Source organism: Apium graveolens, chromosome 1, assembly GCF_009905375.1.
Source record: "Apium graveolens cultivar Ventura chromosome 1, ASM990537v1, whole genome shotgun sequence".
NCBI lineage: Eukaryota > Viridiplantae > Streptophyta > Magnoliopsida > Apiales > Apiaceae > Apium > Apium graveolens.
Window position 1 is genome coordinate 116110008 of NC_133647.1, and position 14234 is coordinate 116124241.

At 31.2% G+C, this 14234-nt stretch overlaps 1 protein-coding gene across 1 annotated transcript; it reads left to right on the forward strand.

The window, feature by feature from the left end:
- The first annotated feature begins 63 nt into the window (after positions 1-63).
- Positions 64-4462, forward strand: LOC141704897 (uncharacterized). The gene is made up of 9 exons (XM_074508057.1): positions 64-180; positions 566-1120; positions 1212-2429; positions 2541-2865; positions 2945-3206; positions 3286-3499; positions 3647-4017; positions 4111-4260; positions 4429-4462. The coding sequence occupies exons 1-9, from the start codon at positions 64-66 to the stop codon at positions 4460-4462; spliced, it is 3246 nt and encodes a 1081-aa protein (XP_074364158.1).
- Positions 4463-14234: the final 9772 nt, after the last annotated feature.

Sequence of the window (14234 nt, forward strand, 5' to 3'; positions counted from 1 at the left end):
CTGATAAATTATACCGGTGCGATGAACAGTACTTAAACAAAATACTTATACAAATATAATTACATGGCAAGTAGAGCAGATGCGGGGAAGAAAGCAGAACCGAAGTATAGAAGTCTGGTGGATGTTGTGTTATCTTGGTCTTTGCATGATGCTCTCAACAAAAATCTTTACAAGGCCCAGGTTTTATATTCCACTCTTTCAAATTTATCTACATAATAACAAGCTTTGAGTTACAATTTTACAATATCAAGTGTAGTTGAATGCCAGATTATGCCTTGCCATTTGTTGCTTACTCAACAGTCATGCAGTTCTTTTTTTTATTTAATTTTTTATTTTACAATGCTGTGCTAGTAAAGAACTTGATAGTTTTAAACATTTTTCTTTTTCTTTGATGATAAACAAGTAGATGCAATGTATGTTCATTTTGAAAGTTTTGGAGTTGAGTTTGCAGTGTTTCAACTTTATTTTTAGTTTGAACAGAATACAATTTTTAGATATATCTGTCATAAGCTTCAGCATAAATCAAACCAACTTAAACATACCTGGTCTCTACTATTATTTGCAGGTTGATAAAATTCCAACCACATTCTTCTCTGTAGCGGAGTACAAAAAGTCTTTTATCAACCCTCTTATTGAAGAGACACATGCAGACTTACTTTCAAATATCATGAATGTGAATCAGGCACCGGTGTTTGAAATACTGGATATCAAATTGTTGACAGATTTTCAGCCTTCCAAAAACTTGTGCTACAAAATTCTGGTGAAGAGAATAGGGAGGAGTTGCAAGACTGAAGAAAATGATGAACTTCGGATATGTGATCTCATTGCCTTGACAGATATAAGACCAAGGTATGTAGCTGATTTGAACCGGCCTAGTTTCCCGTATACCATTGCTTCAGTTGTAAGGGAAACAATTGAAGATAAAGTTAAGTATTTTACGATTTTATGTTCAAACCCCATCATGCTTGAGAATATAAAGGGGGGAACAGGTAGCAAAAGAATGAAGCTGTTTTCTGTTCATCTTACGAATTTGAATACAAATATTCGTATCTGGAATGCATTGAATTGGGAAGGAGCGAATATAAATGTACTTCAAAACCTTCTGCAAATTGATTCTTCTGTAAGTATTAATATTGTTGGTAATGTTTTGAATCACACTTAATTTAACATTCTGTTTTTTCCTGATGGAATATTTTCGATTTTATATGCAGTCTGGATCAAGTTGTTCTGTGTGTGATCTCGAGGACATTAATAGTTCTATATTAACAAAATATGGCGACACAGTTGGCACCTTTAAGCTGGATGATTCTCAAAAAGCTTCAGTTTTGAATTGTATAGCTACTAGTACATGCTTTCATCATAATTCTGTGAAATTGCTATGGGGTCCTCCTGGAACCGGGAAGACCAAGACAGTTGCTTCTTTGCTCTTTATGCTGTTAAGAATGAAGTGTCGAACATTAACATGTGCCCCGACTAACATAGCAGTTGTTGGAGTTACAAACCGGCTTCTGAGCTCAGTGAGAGAAGTTTCCATGTATGATACCTATGGATTAGGAGATATTGTTCTATACGGTAATGAAGTCAAAATGAAGATTTGTGATCATGAACATCTTCTTGACATATATCTTGCTAATCGAGTTTCATGTTATAAGAACTTTCTGTCTCCATTTACTGGGTGGAGAAGTGGAGTGGAAAGCATGATATGTCTTATTGAAGATCCAAAGAAGCAGTATACGATATACCTAAACACATTTGATGCAGAGGATAGATATCTGTCTTCACCCAAACGTGTATCAGATAGCGGGAAGGAAGAATGTGATGATACTAATGCTACAGGGATGCAGGAAGAACTAGGTGAAAATATCTTGACATATGAAGAATTCATGAGTACGAGATTCAGTTTAATTGGAAAGAGACTAATGTCTTGTATAAGAGACATGTACACGCACTTACCTACCTCTTTCATCTCAGTGGAAGTAGCAAAGAAAATGATGAAAGTTGTTGAGCTGATTCGGATCATAGAGAGTCTTATGGAAATTGGATCTCCGCCATTTGAAGGTCTTAATGAAGGATCTAATGTAATTGAAGATGACGGAGAGATGGCAAAAAGCCTTAAGAAGATATATGTGCATGTAGCTAATTGTGTTCAGTTGCTAAAAGAACTTCGTGCTGTAGTCACTGTTCCAGACCTAAAACACAAATATCAAATAATAGGCTTTTGTTTGCAAAATGCAACTTTAATATTTTGCACTGCATCAAGCTCCATTAAGTTGCACTCTTATAGTAAGCCACCAGTGGAGATGTTGGTGATTGATGAAGCTGCACAACTGAAGGAATGCGAGTCCACTATCCCTTTGCAACTCAGTGGTCTGCGACATGCTGTACTTATTGGGGATGAGAAGCAACTTCCTGCAATGGTCCAAAGCAAGGTTTCAAAATAATATACTGTTTTATATTTTACATTAACTATCCTTACTACATGCTTTCTTTGTTTATCAACCAAGAAATATTCTCCTTATTAACATTTTGGAATTTGGCAGATTAGTCAGAAGGCTGACTTTGGACGGAGCTTGTACGAGAGGCTGGTGAATCTGGGACACAAGAAGCACATGCTCAAAGTCCAATATAGGATGCATCCATCAATAAGCTTATTTCCAAAAGAGCAGTTCTATGAAAATAAGATATTAGATGGCTTGAATGTCCAAGAAAAAAATTATAAAAAACATTTGTTGCAAGGGAAAATGTTTGGAACATACTCTTTTGTAAATGTCACTTATGGGAAAGAGGAGTTTGATAACAGCCACAGTCAGAGAAATATGGCAGAAGTATCTGTCATTGCTGACATAGTAGCGAGGCTTTCTGAAGGTAGTACCCAATATTTTTGTCCAAAAAGTTTAGCTAATTTTTTTTACTATGATTATGTGTAACAATATTCACATTTCAGAGTCAAAGATTAGAAAGCAGAGGTTAAGTGTGGGTTGTATATCACCATACAAAGCTCAAGTATACGCTATTAAAAGGAAACTGGGAACCAAATACCGATCTGGACCAAATGATTCTTTTTCTGTTAATGTTAGCTCTGTTGATGGCTTCCAAGGCAGTGAAGCAGATGTGATAATAATCTCAACTGTGAGAAGTAATGCAAATGGATCTGTTGGTTTTCTGTCAAATCTCCAAAGAGCAAATGTTGCTCTCACACGTGCCAGGTTTAAATACTACTAACAAGTTCAAGGTCTATTGGTTTAAAAGCAAGTAGCTGCTAATATATGTGCTTCTGAACTTCAGGTATTGCCTATGGATATTGGGAAATGGGTCAACTCTGTTAAATAGTGGATCTGTTTGGAAGAAACTTGTCATAGATGCGAAGTCTAGGGGATGTTTTTACAATGTTCAGGAAGACAAGAAGTCATCTCTAGCTCTTGCTGGTGCCTTAATTGAGCTTGGACAACTTGATACATCGGTCACAAGATCTCTTTTGTTTCCGGAGGGAAAATGGAAGGTAACCTAATCATGTCTTTATGTTTTTTTTTTTTTTTGCGTTTGTGACAGTAAATAATATAGCTACATCATCTAAAATTCACCCTAATAGCAGTTATTTGAATTAGTTGTTTTAAACATGTGACAATTGTCTATGTTGTCATCACAGGTTTGCTTGCATGATGTTTTTTTAAAGTCGATGTCAAAAATTGAGAGTGAAAACGTCCGTTCTGAAGCTCTTTCGCTACTGATAAGACTTGCCAATGGATGGCGTAGGCCTCAAGAGGACAAGATTATCAGTGTCATGCATGTTGATGTAACTCTTTCTCTAGTATCCAAAAAAGTTGATGTTGGTGGAATTGTACATCTGATTTGGATAGTTGACATAATCAAGGAAGAAGGGAAATGGATCCAGGTGGTTAAGGTTTTGGATGTTCTGCCAGACTCTAAAATTCGAGAACTGAAACAGAATCTTAAAATGTTGTTTCAGAACTATACCATTGGACTTAAAAATCGCTGCAACTACAGATGTATTGAAGGGTAAGCACATATGTCCTGTAATAAAAAATCTCACCTGCCACTGCCAGTCGTCTATAAATTTACAAAACCAGCTTTACCTACTGGTTCATGCAGGGATACAGTTCTGCCAATGACATGGCCACTGCAATCAAACGTTGCAGCTAAAGCTAATATATGTAGCTCTCATCAAACCCTGTCTATTACAAGTCAAGTAGCTGAGCTCAATCTAAGCAAAGACACAGACAAAACAACTAAAAGTTACTGGTGAGTTATTCAATTCATTAATTGGTATTACAAAGCTTTAAAAATGTGTAGTTGCAGTATTTGTACCGATGAGAACAAGCTTAATGATCGTTACTAACTACGAACTATATAAGCACTATTTGACTTGTGAAGAGACTAATATATTATATCTATTATATATTTTTGCAGGTGGCAGGGAAGAATTGGATGCTCTATACTGTAAACGCTGGAATTTGCCTCCTAGCATATTTTGGCTCTTTGGGAATTGACAATATTAGTAACGTTTACAAGTATATCCTGCTACCAACAACAATGACCAATTGCCCATATTTCCATTTTACTACGCCTGTACCTTTTTCCAGATATTCTTTGATTGCAATTCTATCTTCTCAATTTGTTTTGCTATATTTATTCTAGGCTTTATTATATTTTAACTTCTCAAGTTTTATGAAATAAATATACAGATGCATTCCTAAAATTTTAAAACTTACCTCATTATCATTAAAATGTAGCATATGTACCCTTTTTCATGTAAAATTACTAAAAACTTGAATATGGATGATAAACGACATAAGTTATTTCGGTTTAAGTGTTAAAGTGTACAAAGTTTTAAAAAACCTGTTTTACTATTTACAAAATTTTAAAAAGTATGTGGTGATGTGTACAAACATTAAAATTTAAAGAAAAAAAAAACAAATTTATCATAATTAATGAAAAGAAATTGTCATTCAACACTGAATGATAAAAAGAAAAAGGTTTGATCCTCCCCCATGTCCTGGATCAAAATTTTAACTCCAGGTTCAAAAATTGAGGCATGAGATTAATAAAAATAAAAAAAGCCGCCAGGTCCCTTAGGAAAGGAATGGGTTGGGCTCTCGATCGCGAGTGTTGTACATGGTGTTCGTTTGTTGAAACATAATCTCAAACTAGGTGCATTTTATTTAAATAAAATTTGTATTATTTATTTGTTGTATTTTGTTAGCTCTACTGATTTTTAGGATCGTGGCTTTGAATAAAGGACTAGTGGGAGAGTTCATCTAGGAATGTAGTTGATCATGTCCTCCTTTGTAGGACAGCGGTTTGTATTCTTCCATATAACTTCTGTATTGTTTTATTTCCAAATTAATGCAAGCAGTTCTCAAACTAGCTAATACACTCATTGTTTTATCAGTTTCAGAGACAAATATTTATATGTATTAGTATTATCATAATTCATAATAGAGGGTGTGCTAAATTGATAGACAATATCGTTTTCATGTATTTATTCAGTATTCGTTTAAGTAAAATGTTATCGTTACATGTTGAAATGCTCATTAGATTATATACTTCTAGGGTCAGGCTTAGACATTTGGTTGTACTTGGTGAGATTTAAATTCTAATTTTTTTACACATCTATGAATTAGAAATGTCTAATATTTTATTCTTGAGTATTAATTTTTGGAACATCATAAGTTCGATAGAATGAATCGTTTAGAACAATTCTATATAGGACTATCTATAAATTTTATTCCTTAAGTATTAATCAGATATGAGTTCGTATTGCGGTATTACATGAATTCAGCAAATAAAATAATATGTGAAAATGATACATATAAAAGTATTAAAAATATATATGTGATGTATGAATGATGAAGTCCATTAACATAACTCACATGTTATAAATCAAATGCATGGATAAGTATCTAAAACACAATAATTTAAACTAAAATTACTTATTTTTGTAGTACAAATATGAAAGATAACGAAATTTAGACGAGAATTTTGAGAATCTTAGTATTTCCTAAAGTATTTCCTAAAATCCGAGTATTCGATATAGGTATGTGGGATACGTGGATTCGTGGGGTAATCAAAAAATGACTTCCTTCATTTTAATGTCCGACGAGATTTTCTGAAAATTAACTTGAAATATGTTTACGCTATTCAAGTTCAAATTTGTTATGTAGAGGATTATTTCTAATATTTCAAGTTAAATTACAAAGGACAATTAATTATGATGAATTTTTTTCCCCAACTCTAATTTATTTTATATGCCATGGTAATATTAAAAAATTGATCATCTTATGATTTTCTGAATAACTGATTAGAATGGTATCATGTTATTATAATGAATTATTATAATTGTGCGTTAGTTTCAATTTAGGTTGATTCCAAATTTTTAAAAAATAGTTCTCAGATATATAGCTTAATATGTTTTTAAATTAAGGGGTGCCTCAAATTTATTTATATATTCATATATTTTTAATTGAATTTATATATTAAATATACATATATCATAGGAAAATTTTGGTGCCGTTATTAGAGGTGGTGCCCTAGCGGTCGCCTTACCCAAAAGCCAACCGTGTACTATAATATAAACATGTATGGACATAAACATATTTTGTATGAATGTGTTAAAAAGAAACTTTTTTTTATAAATTTGTTAATGCATACAAATATTTAAAATATAGTATTAAGGTGTATAAACTTTAAAAAAACTGTATTAATGCGCACACAAATTAATATTTCAAGTGCAAAAATAAATCAATTATGTTGTGTAAAGGTAAAAAAAATGAAAAGTTCTACTTTGCCTTTGAATGACAAAGTCGATATATTTTCTGACTATTTTATACGGAAAGAGTGTCAAGACGTAAATCAGTCATACTTTAAAGATTAATATGTATATTTTGAAATTTTGAGTGTTAAAATATAATTAAACCTTTATTATATTATTATATGTGACAATTACACTATTTGTATCTTCAAACACATAGGGTTCTCAAGTGTAGAAAATAGTGTCAGGCACTCTGCTATTTCTTGATTTTAATAGTTATTATTAATTAGAAATTTTCATGTGTATTACTATTAAATCTCACTTATTTTTTTATAAATGAATCTCATAACTAATATTATAAATAAAATTATTTAATTTAATTTCAAGTTTAAATTAAATAATCTTTCAACTATTTTTTGTATGTAACCTAAGATGAATTTATTTCATAAGTAACAAATTTTAAATCTAGTTTAAAATCATAAACAATGAGCGATATTAAGTAATAAATCATTACCCAAGTAATAACTATCCTTTTGGTCACAGTTTCGAATCCCACAGGAGGAGAATTTATGATTATGCCTCCTGAGTCGGAGCATGTCGCTTAAATGCGATTTACCTTGGTTCACATGGTTTGCAGACTATCACGTGAGCCCGTAGGGTTTACCCAGTGCGCACCCGAATGGTAGCGGCTGCGGGTTACCTACGATAAAAAAAATAAGAGATTTCGTTAAGTCTATCGTGAATAATTTGTCATGCTATACAGTTCATTTAACCATATTATATAAATAACTTAAGACATGTCATGTGTCATTCTCTTCACAATCAACTCAGATTTTCTTGATCGATAAGTAGATTATCTTATTCAAATCAACATTTGAGCATGTCCATACATTTTATAGTCTAAATCAAACAAGAGCCCAATAATATCACTAGAAGGGTTAAATCTTATCTAAATCATTCATTTTTCTCATAAGATGCATAATATACTCAATATACATTTTTTCATCACCCGGTCTAAAATAACTTTTAATATAATAATATTAATTATCGTATAGAACTATGATAATTTCATATTTAATGATTATTATATCATTATCATTATAAAAATTACTTATGACACTTTAAACATGTGAAATCTAACGGCGGGTCAATCTAGTACCATTTTCCTTTATACGTGTTTATGATTTTTTACGGGTCAATCTAGTACCATTTTCCTTTATACGTGTTTATAGTTTTTTACTTTAGTATCGCTATATATATAATCAATGAGGTGTGATCATTACGACTACTTTTGATACATTATTATTGTCAGTTAATAATAATACTCGACTATGGACATTCAGGATTATCGATTTTCTTCTCATATATCATTTTTAAGGTTTTAATACCATTTATTAGGCAAAAAATACCCATAACGAGCGGCCATAATCACAATAAAACATGTCAACCCCATTTCTTTCATGCCATACGAACCTGTACCTTCGTGGACAGTAAATCAAGCCCAACGATGATTTTACGCACACCAATGTTCTTTAGTGTTATCTACTCCCTCTGTTTTAAATTACATATTCACTTTTAAGAAAAAAATATTGTTCAATTTAGTCATCACTTCAACTTACAATGCACATTTATATTTTCAAAGTCAATTTATACTTCACATACGTTTGATTTATATTTCCAAGATCAGTCTCATTTGACATATTATGGTTAATTAATACAATTAATTTATAGAAATTCACTTCCTTTAAACTGTGTGATTTTTTTAAAGTGAACATCTATTTTAAAACGGAGGAAGTATATAAGAGTGTTTTTAATAAAATCATGGCCCATGTATATATGTATATTAATACATACTTTTTTAAAACTTATTCTAATAGGTTCAATTACTAAAATATGTTTAGAAGTATCTTACAAACAATCAATCAATCGATATATCAATATATACTTATATAAAGGAGGAGACAGAGACGTTTATGTGGCGCATCTCAGATCGTTTCATTCTATTTTTCTAATTTTTTCAATTTTTTTGGGTTAATAAATATCAAAAATTATAATTACCTTATATTCTTCTGGATATACTATCACCGTACGTAATATTCTCCTAAAATTTCTGCAAAATCTTTAATCAAGATTTTTGAAATCAACTTACCATTATGATATTGTTCTAGAACTTCTACTTTCCATTAAAATCAACTAACCATATTGATATTCTCCTAAATTTCCTTTTAATACTAATTGTCCTCTTTCTCCTTAAAACAAGTTACTATATTTTATTTTTCTATATCAAAAATTATAGTTAACTTATATTCTCCTAAATATACCATCGCTGTTCGTAATACTTTACTAAAGTTTCTACAAAAAATTTAATTAAGATTTTTGAAATCAACTTACCATCGTAATATTCTCCAAAAAAATTATCCTTTCCATTTAAACCAACTTACCATCTTCATATTCTCATTAAATTCTTTTTAAATATCGTTTCTTCTTTTTCTCCTAATATCAACTTACTATATTACACTTTCTTTATATTTTCTTTTAATTTTTAGCCTATAAAATACTACAAAGCAAGTATTTACAAATAAGTTTTTTTAATATTTTTTAAAATCATTATATCATTATATTATTATTATTTTATGTTTATGTAAAGGAGAAGACGAGAGTGGTGATGTGGCGGCTTTCTTAAATTCTTTAAAATATCGTTCCTCCTCTTTCTCCTAATATCAATTTACTATATTACATTTTCCTTATATTTTTCTTTTAATTTTTAGCTTATAAAATACTAAAAAGGCAATTATTTACAAATAAGTTTTCTCAATATTTTTTAAAATCATTATATCATTATATTATTATACTATGCTTATGTAAAGGAGAAGACGAGAGCGGTGAGGTGGAGGCTCTCAAATTATTTCAATCTATTTTTTGTAATTTTTAAAAAAAATTATATTATCAAATAGAAAAAATATTAAATTAACTATTGACTAATACATAATATAATTTTATGATAATTTGTGAATAATGAGAGAACAACTCATTGAAATAAAATGTTTAAAGAGAAAATGATTTTTCAAACTTTTTAATTTATTATATTTATTATTCATAATTCCAAATAATCAAGATTAGATTAGAAAACAAAATGAACACGAAAAAAATTCGAAGGCCGCTGCAAAGCGCGGGTCACTAAACTAGTTATACTATAAACGCCTGTTTGACCAACCCCTTATAAGGGATTTATTGACTTATAAGCCGTAAACAGTTATGGACGACTATTTATGGACCCAAGTCGAATTTAAATTTTTTTTTTAATTAATAATTTTCATAAAATGGTGAGTAACACTTCAAAGCTAAAAGCTTAGAAGCCCAACCTACCGAATACATCCCAATAAGATGGGAGAGAAATAGATACATAATGGATACAGTGAACTACACAATTCACCCCTGTAAAACATAGGTTAAAAAGTAAAAGATAATCGACTAGAGACTAAAACAAACTCGAGAACATGGGGTCTTCAAAAAACTTCTATGTCTGAAGATTCACGCTGCCGGGGCGCCTACTCCTCTATTCACGGACTGCAAATCTGGAGCTACGTATTGATTCTGCGGAACAACGATGATGTTTTCGGATGGGGCAAAGCCATGAATGTATCCATGTGCATCAGTAGGAATGGGAGTAATCTGAAGCTGAATAACAGGAGGGCCAAAATCCATATCCAAGTCGAGTTTCTCTTGAAGACGGCCAAATGGCTATAGCACATAGTGGATGGACTCCAAATTATTTAAGACTTATAACAGTTAAATGTTAGTAACGACGTATTTTTTCTCGATTTATTTTAATTTTTCGCTTTTTATTAATTTTAACTTTTAATTTATTTATTTTTGAGAATGTTAATCTAATCTAAAATTTATGAATTAAAATAATTATAGTTACAAAGTATTTATTTTAGTTTATTTAAGTAAAAAAATCGTGACTTATAAGTAAAATTATTCAAACACTTATATCAATATACTTATATGAAGGAGAAGATAGGGGTGTTTGTGTAGCGTCTCTCAAATGCTGTTGTTTGATTTTTCTAATTTTCTCCATTTTTTGGGTTAATGAATATCAAAAACTATAATTAACTTATATTCTCCTAAATATATTATCATTATTCATAATACTCTCCTAAAGTTCTTACAAAATCTTCCATTAAGATTTTTGAAATCTACTTACCATTATAATATTTTCCTAAAACTTCTACTTTCTCTTTAAATAAACTTACCATCTTGAACTCTAGAATCTCTACAAAATATTCCATTAATTTTTTTAAAATTAACTTACCATCATAATATTCTCCTAAAACTTCTACTTTATCTTTAAATAAACTTATCATCTTGATATTCTTTCAAATTTCTTTACAATTTCTTCTATTTATCCTAAAATAAACCCACTATAATATATTTTTTTGAAAATTTTCTTTTAATTTTAACCTATGAAATATTACAAATACAAGTATTTATAAATATTTATCATCATTATTCATTTGTAATATTTTTAAAAATCTTTCATTAAGATTTTTAAAATCGACTTACGTATCTTACTATATTCTCCTAAAACTTCACATTTCTCTTTAAATCAACTTACTGTAAGGAATATGTTGTAGACTTGATGATATGCTACAAAAACACCTTAGTATATTTGATTAAGTGTAATTATAACTTTCAACGGATAGTGTACTCTGTCATCCGTTGAAAGAGTAGATTATGTTTAAATAAGTTTTGGTAGCACATTCCTGCATATTGTAATGCCTTAGAGAACTAGAAGTTGTACGATATTTCAAGTCATATTGACTACTAGATTGATTTTCAAAATAGGTTGGCTAATTGTAAATATTAGATCCCTTGTAATCTTGCATAAGTGAAATAGAGTTAATTTCTATGGAGATGCTCTCAACGGATGTTCCACAAGGTTTCAACGGATGATCCAACAGAGTTTCAACGGATGATCAAATTCAAAAAGCAGTTGATAGTGACTTAACAGTCACATGGGTTGATTCTATACAAATAAAATGTGGCAGCCTGTTAACAGGTTTTAGAGAACATAGAAGCATTTCCACTTCCATCCTTACTTGAAGAAATACAAGGATGATGAATGGAGAAATGGAGCATCATGTAATTAGACTAAGACACTTTTGTCTTATTAGTTTATCTATTTATCATGTAACTTGGTGATATATAAACCAAGAGTAGCAAGTTGAAAATTAAGCAAGAACTGAGAAATAGATAAAGATGTATCTGTTAAGAATTTCTATGTTCTAAGTGTATCATACTTGTAATCAGCTGTGTGCATTCTTGCATCACAGAGTTCTCATCAATATATATCTCTGGTGGGTAAGTTCAATCCACCAGAAAGTTTTTAATCCTTGTGTTTAATTACTTTGTGTTTGAATACATCTATATTTGCATTCCGCACTCTTGCATATTCAAACACTGATATATTTGATATATATAAGATTCATAATTTGAAAAAGAAACCAGAATTACATTCAACCCCCCTTCTGTAATTCTATTGTTAGATTGTTTGGGAATAACAATTGGTATCAGAGCAGGCTCTTGACACACTAAGAATTTAAAGGTTAAAACAACTAACAACATGAGTAGGAAGGAAGCTGGAGTCAAGGTTCACAGCATAAGTAGGAAGGATGTTGGAGTGAAGATTCCTTTTATGGATAAAGACAATTATTACCACTGGAAGGTGAAAATGCACCTGTATATCCTCTCTCAAGATGAAAGTTATGTTGATTGCATTGAGAAAGACCCTCATGTTCCTAGAAGAGCTACAACAGATGTTGAAGGAGCTGTTGGAAATGAGCAAATAGTCCCAAAACCAAGGTCAGAGTGGACATATGAAGATATTGAGCAAGTGCACAAAGACAAGAAGGCTATGAACATTTTGTTCAATGGTCTTGACAGTGATATGTTTGACAATGTTATCAACTATAAAACTGTTAAAGATATTTGGGATACAATATAAATCATATCTAACGGAACGGAACAAGTGAGGGAAAACAAGATGCAACTTCTAATCCAGCAGTATGAGCACTTTCATTGTGAAGACAATGAACCCTTGAGTGACATTTTTAGTAGATTTCAAAAACTGCTAAATGCATTAAAACTGCATGGAAGAGTCTATCAGACAAAAGATTTAAACCTGAAATTTCTGAGATCTCTACCAAAGGAATGGAAGCCTATGGCCGTCTCTCTTAGAAATTCTCAAGATTACAAGGAATTTACTTTGGAGAGACTGTATGATATTCTAAAAACTTATGAACTTGAGTTGGAACAAGATGAGCAGATAGAGAAAGGAAGGAAGAAGGAATGATTTATAACACTGATAGCTGAACAAGAGAGAGTGAAAGATATGAAGGTTGAAGCTGTGGAATCTGCACCAAACTTTAGGGTTTGTGAAGGCAAAAGAAAAGGTCTAGTGGCTGAGCATGAAGATCATCCAAGTCATGATGAAATGGAAGACATAGATGAACATCTAGCTTTCCTATCCAGAAGGTTTTCCAAGCTCAAATTCAAAAAGAATTTTGGAGCAGCCAAGTCAAATGAAAACATGGTGGATAAATCCAAATTCAAATATTTCAAAGGTGGCTTGAGTGATCATTTTTCAAATAAATGCAGATAGTCTGATTCTGAAAAAGGAGTTTGAGCCTGTGGATTACAAAAAAATACTTTGAACTGCTCAAACAAAAGGCTTTCTTGACTCAAGAAAATGACTGGACAGTTGTTGGAGCAGATGAAGATGAAGAACCAAGCTATGTCAACCTAGCTCTAAAGGCCAAATCAGATGAAACAAAAGTCAGTTCTTCAAGCAAACGGGTAATCACTACTAATCTTGCACACCTTTCTAAAGATGAGTGTAATGATGCTATAAATGACATGTCCACAGAAATATATCATTTGCGTGTTACACTTAAATCACTCACTAAAAAAATATAAAAATTAAGGAAAATAATCTGTTTTTATGTGAGAGGAATACTGTGTTAGAAACTCAATTTGTTGAGTTTGAAAAATAAAGTTAGAGTGTAGAATTGCTAAAGAGGAACTGACTGAATCCTTAAAGAAAGAGGAGATTCTGAGAAAGCATTTTGAACGAGAACAAGAGGTAATCAAGGCATGGAAGTCATCAAGAGATGTACACTCTCAAATTACCAAGGTTCAAGGAATAAAGTCATTTTATGAAGAAGCCTGGAAAAAGAGTAAGGAGAAACTGGATCATGTGTTGATGGAAGGATTATCAACGGATGTGGATTCAACGGATGATGAAAATTATCCGTCGAAAGACATAAGAAATTATCTTTCAAAAGACAAGGAACCACATCCGTCGATTGAAAAGAAACCTGTTAGCAAAGCCAAGCTAGCTAAACTCAATGAGAAATATGGATTAGTTTCCAAAAACTTTGTTACAGGAGAATCTAGTCAAATC

What these genes read in the sequence shown, in the direction of transcription:
- LOC141704897 (XM_074508057.1), top strand. Translation starts at nt 64, where the DNA reads ATGGCAAGTAGAGCAGATGCGGGGAAGAAAGCAGAACCGAAGTATAGA. An exon ending in TTCCGGAGGGAAAATGGAAG is followed by an intron (nt 3,500 to 3,646) that starts GTAACCTAATCA and finishes TTGTCATCACAG; the next exon opens with GTTTGCTTGCATGATGTTTT. An exon ending in AAAACAACTAAAAGTTACTG is followed by an intron (nt 4,261 to 4,428) that starts GTGAGTTATTCA and finishes ATATTTTTGCAG; the next exon opens with GTGGCAGGGAAGAATTGGAT.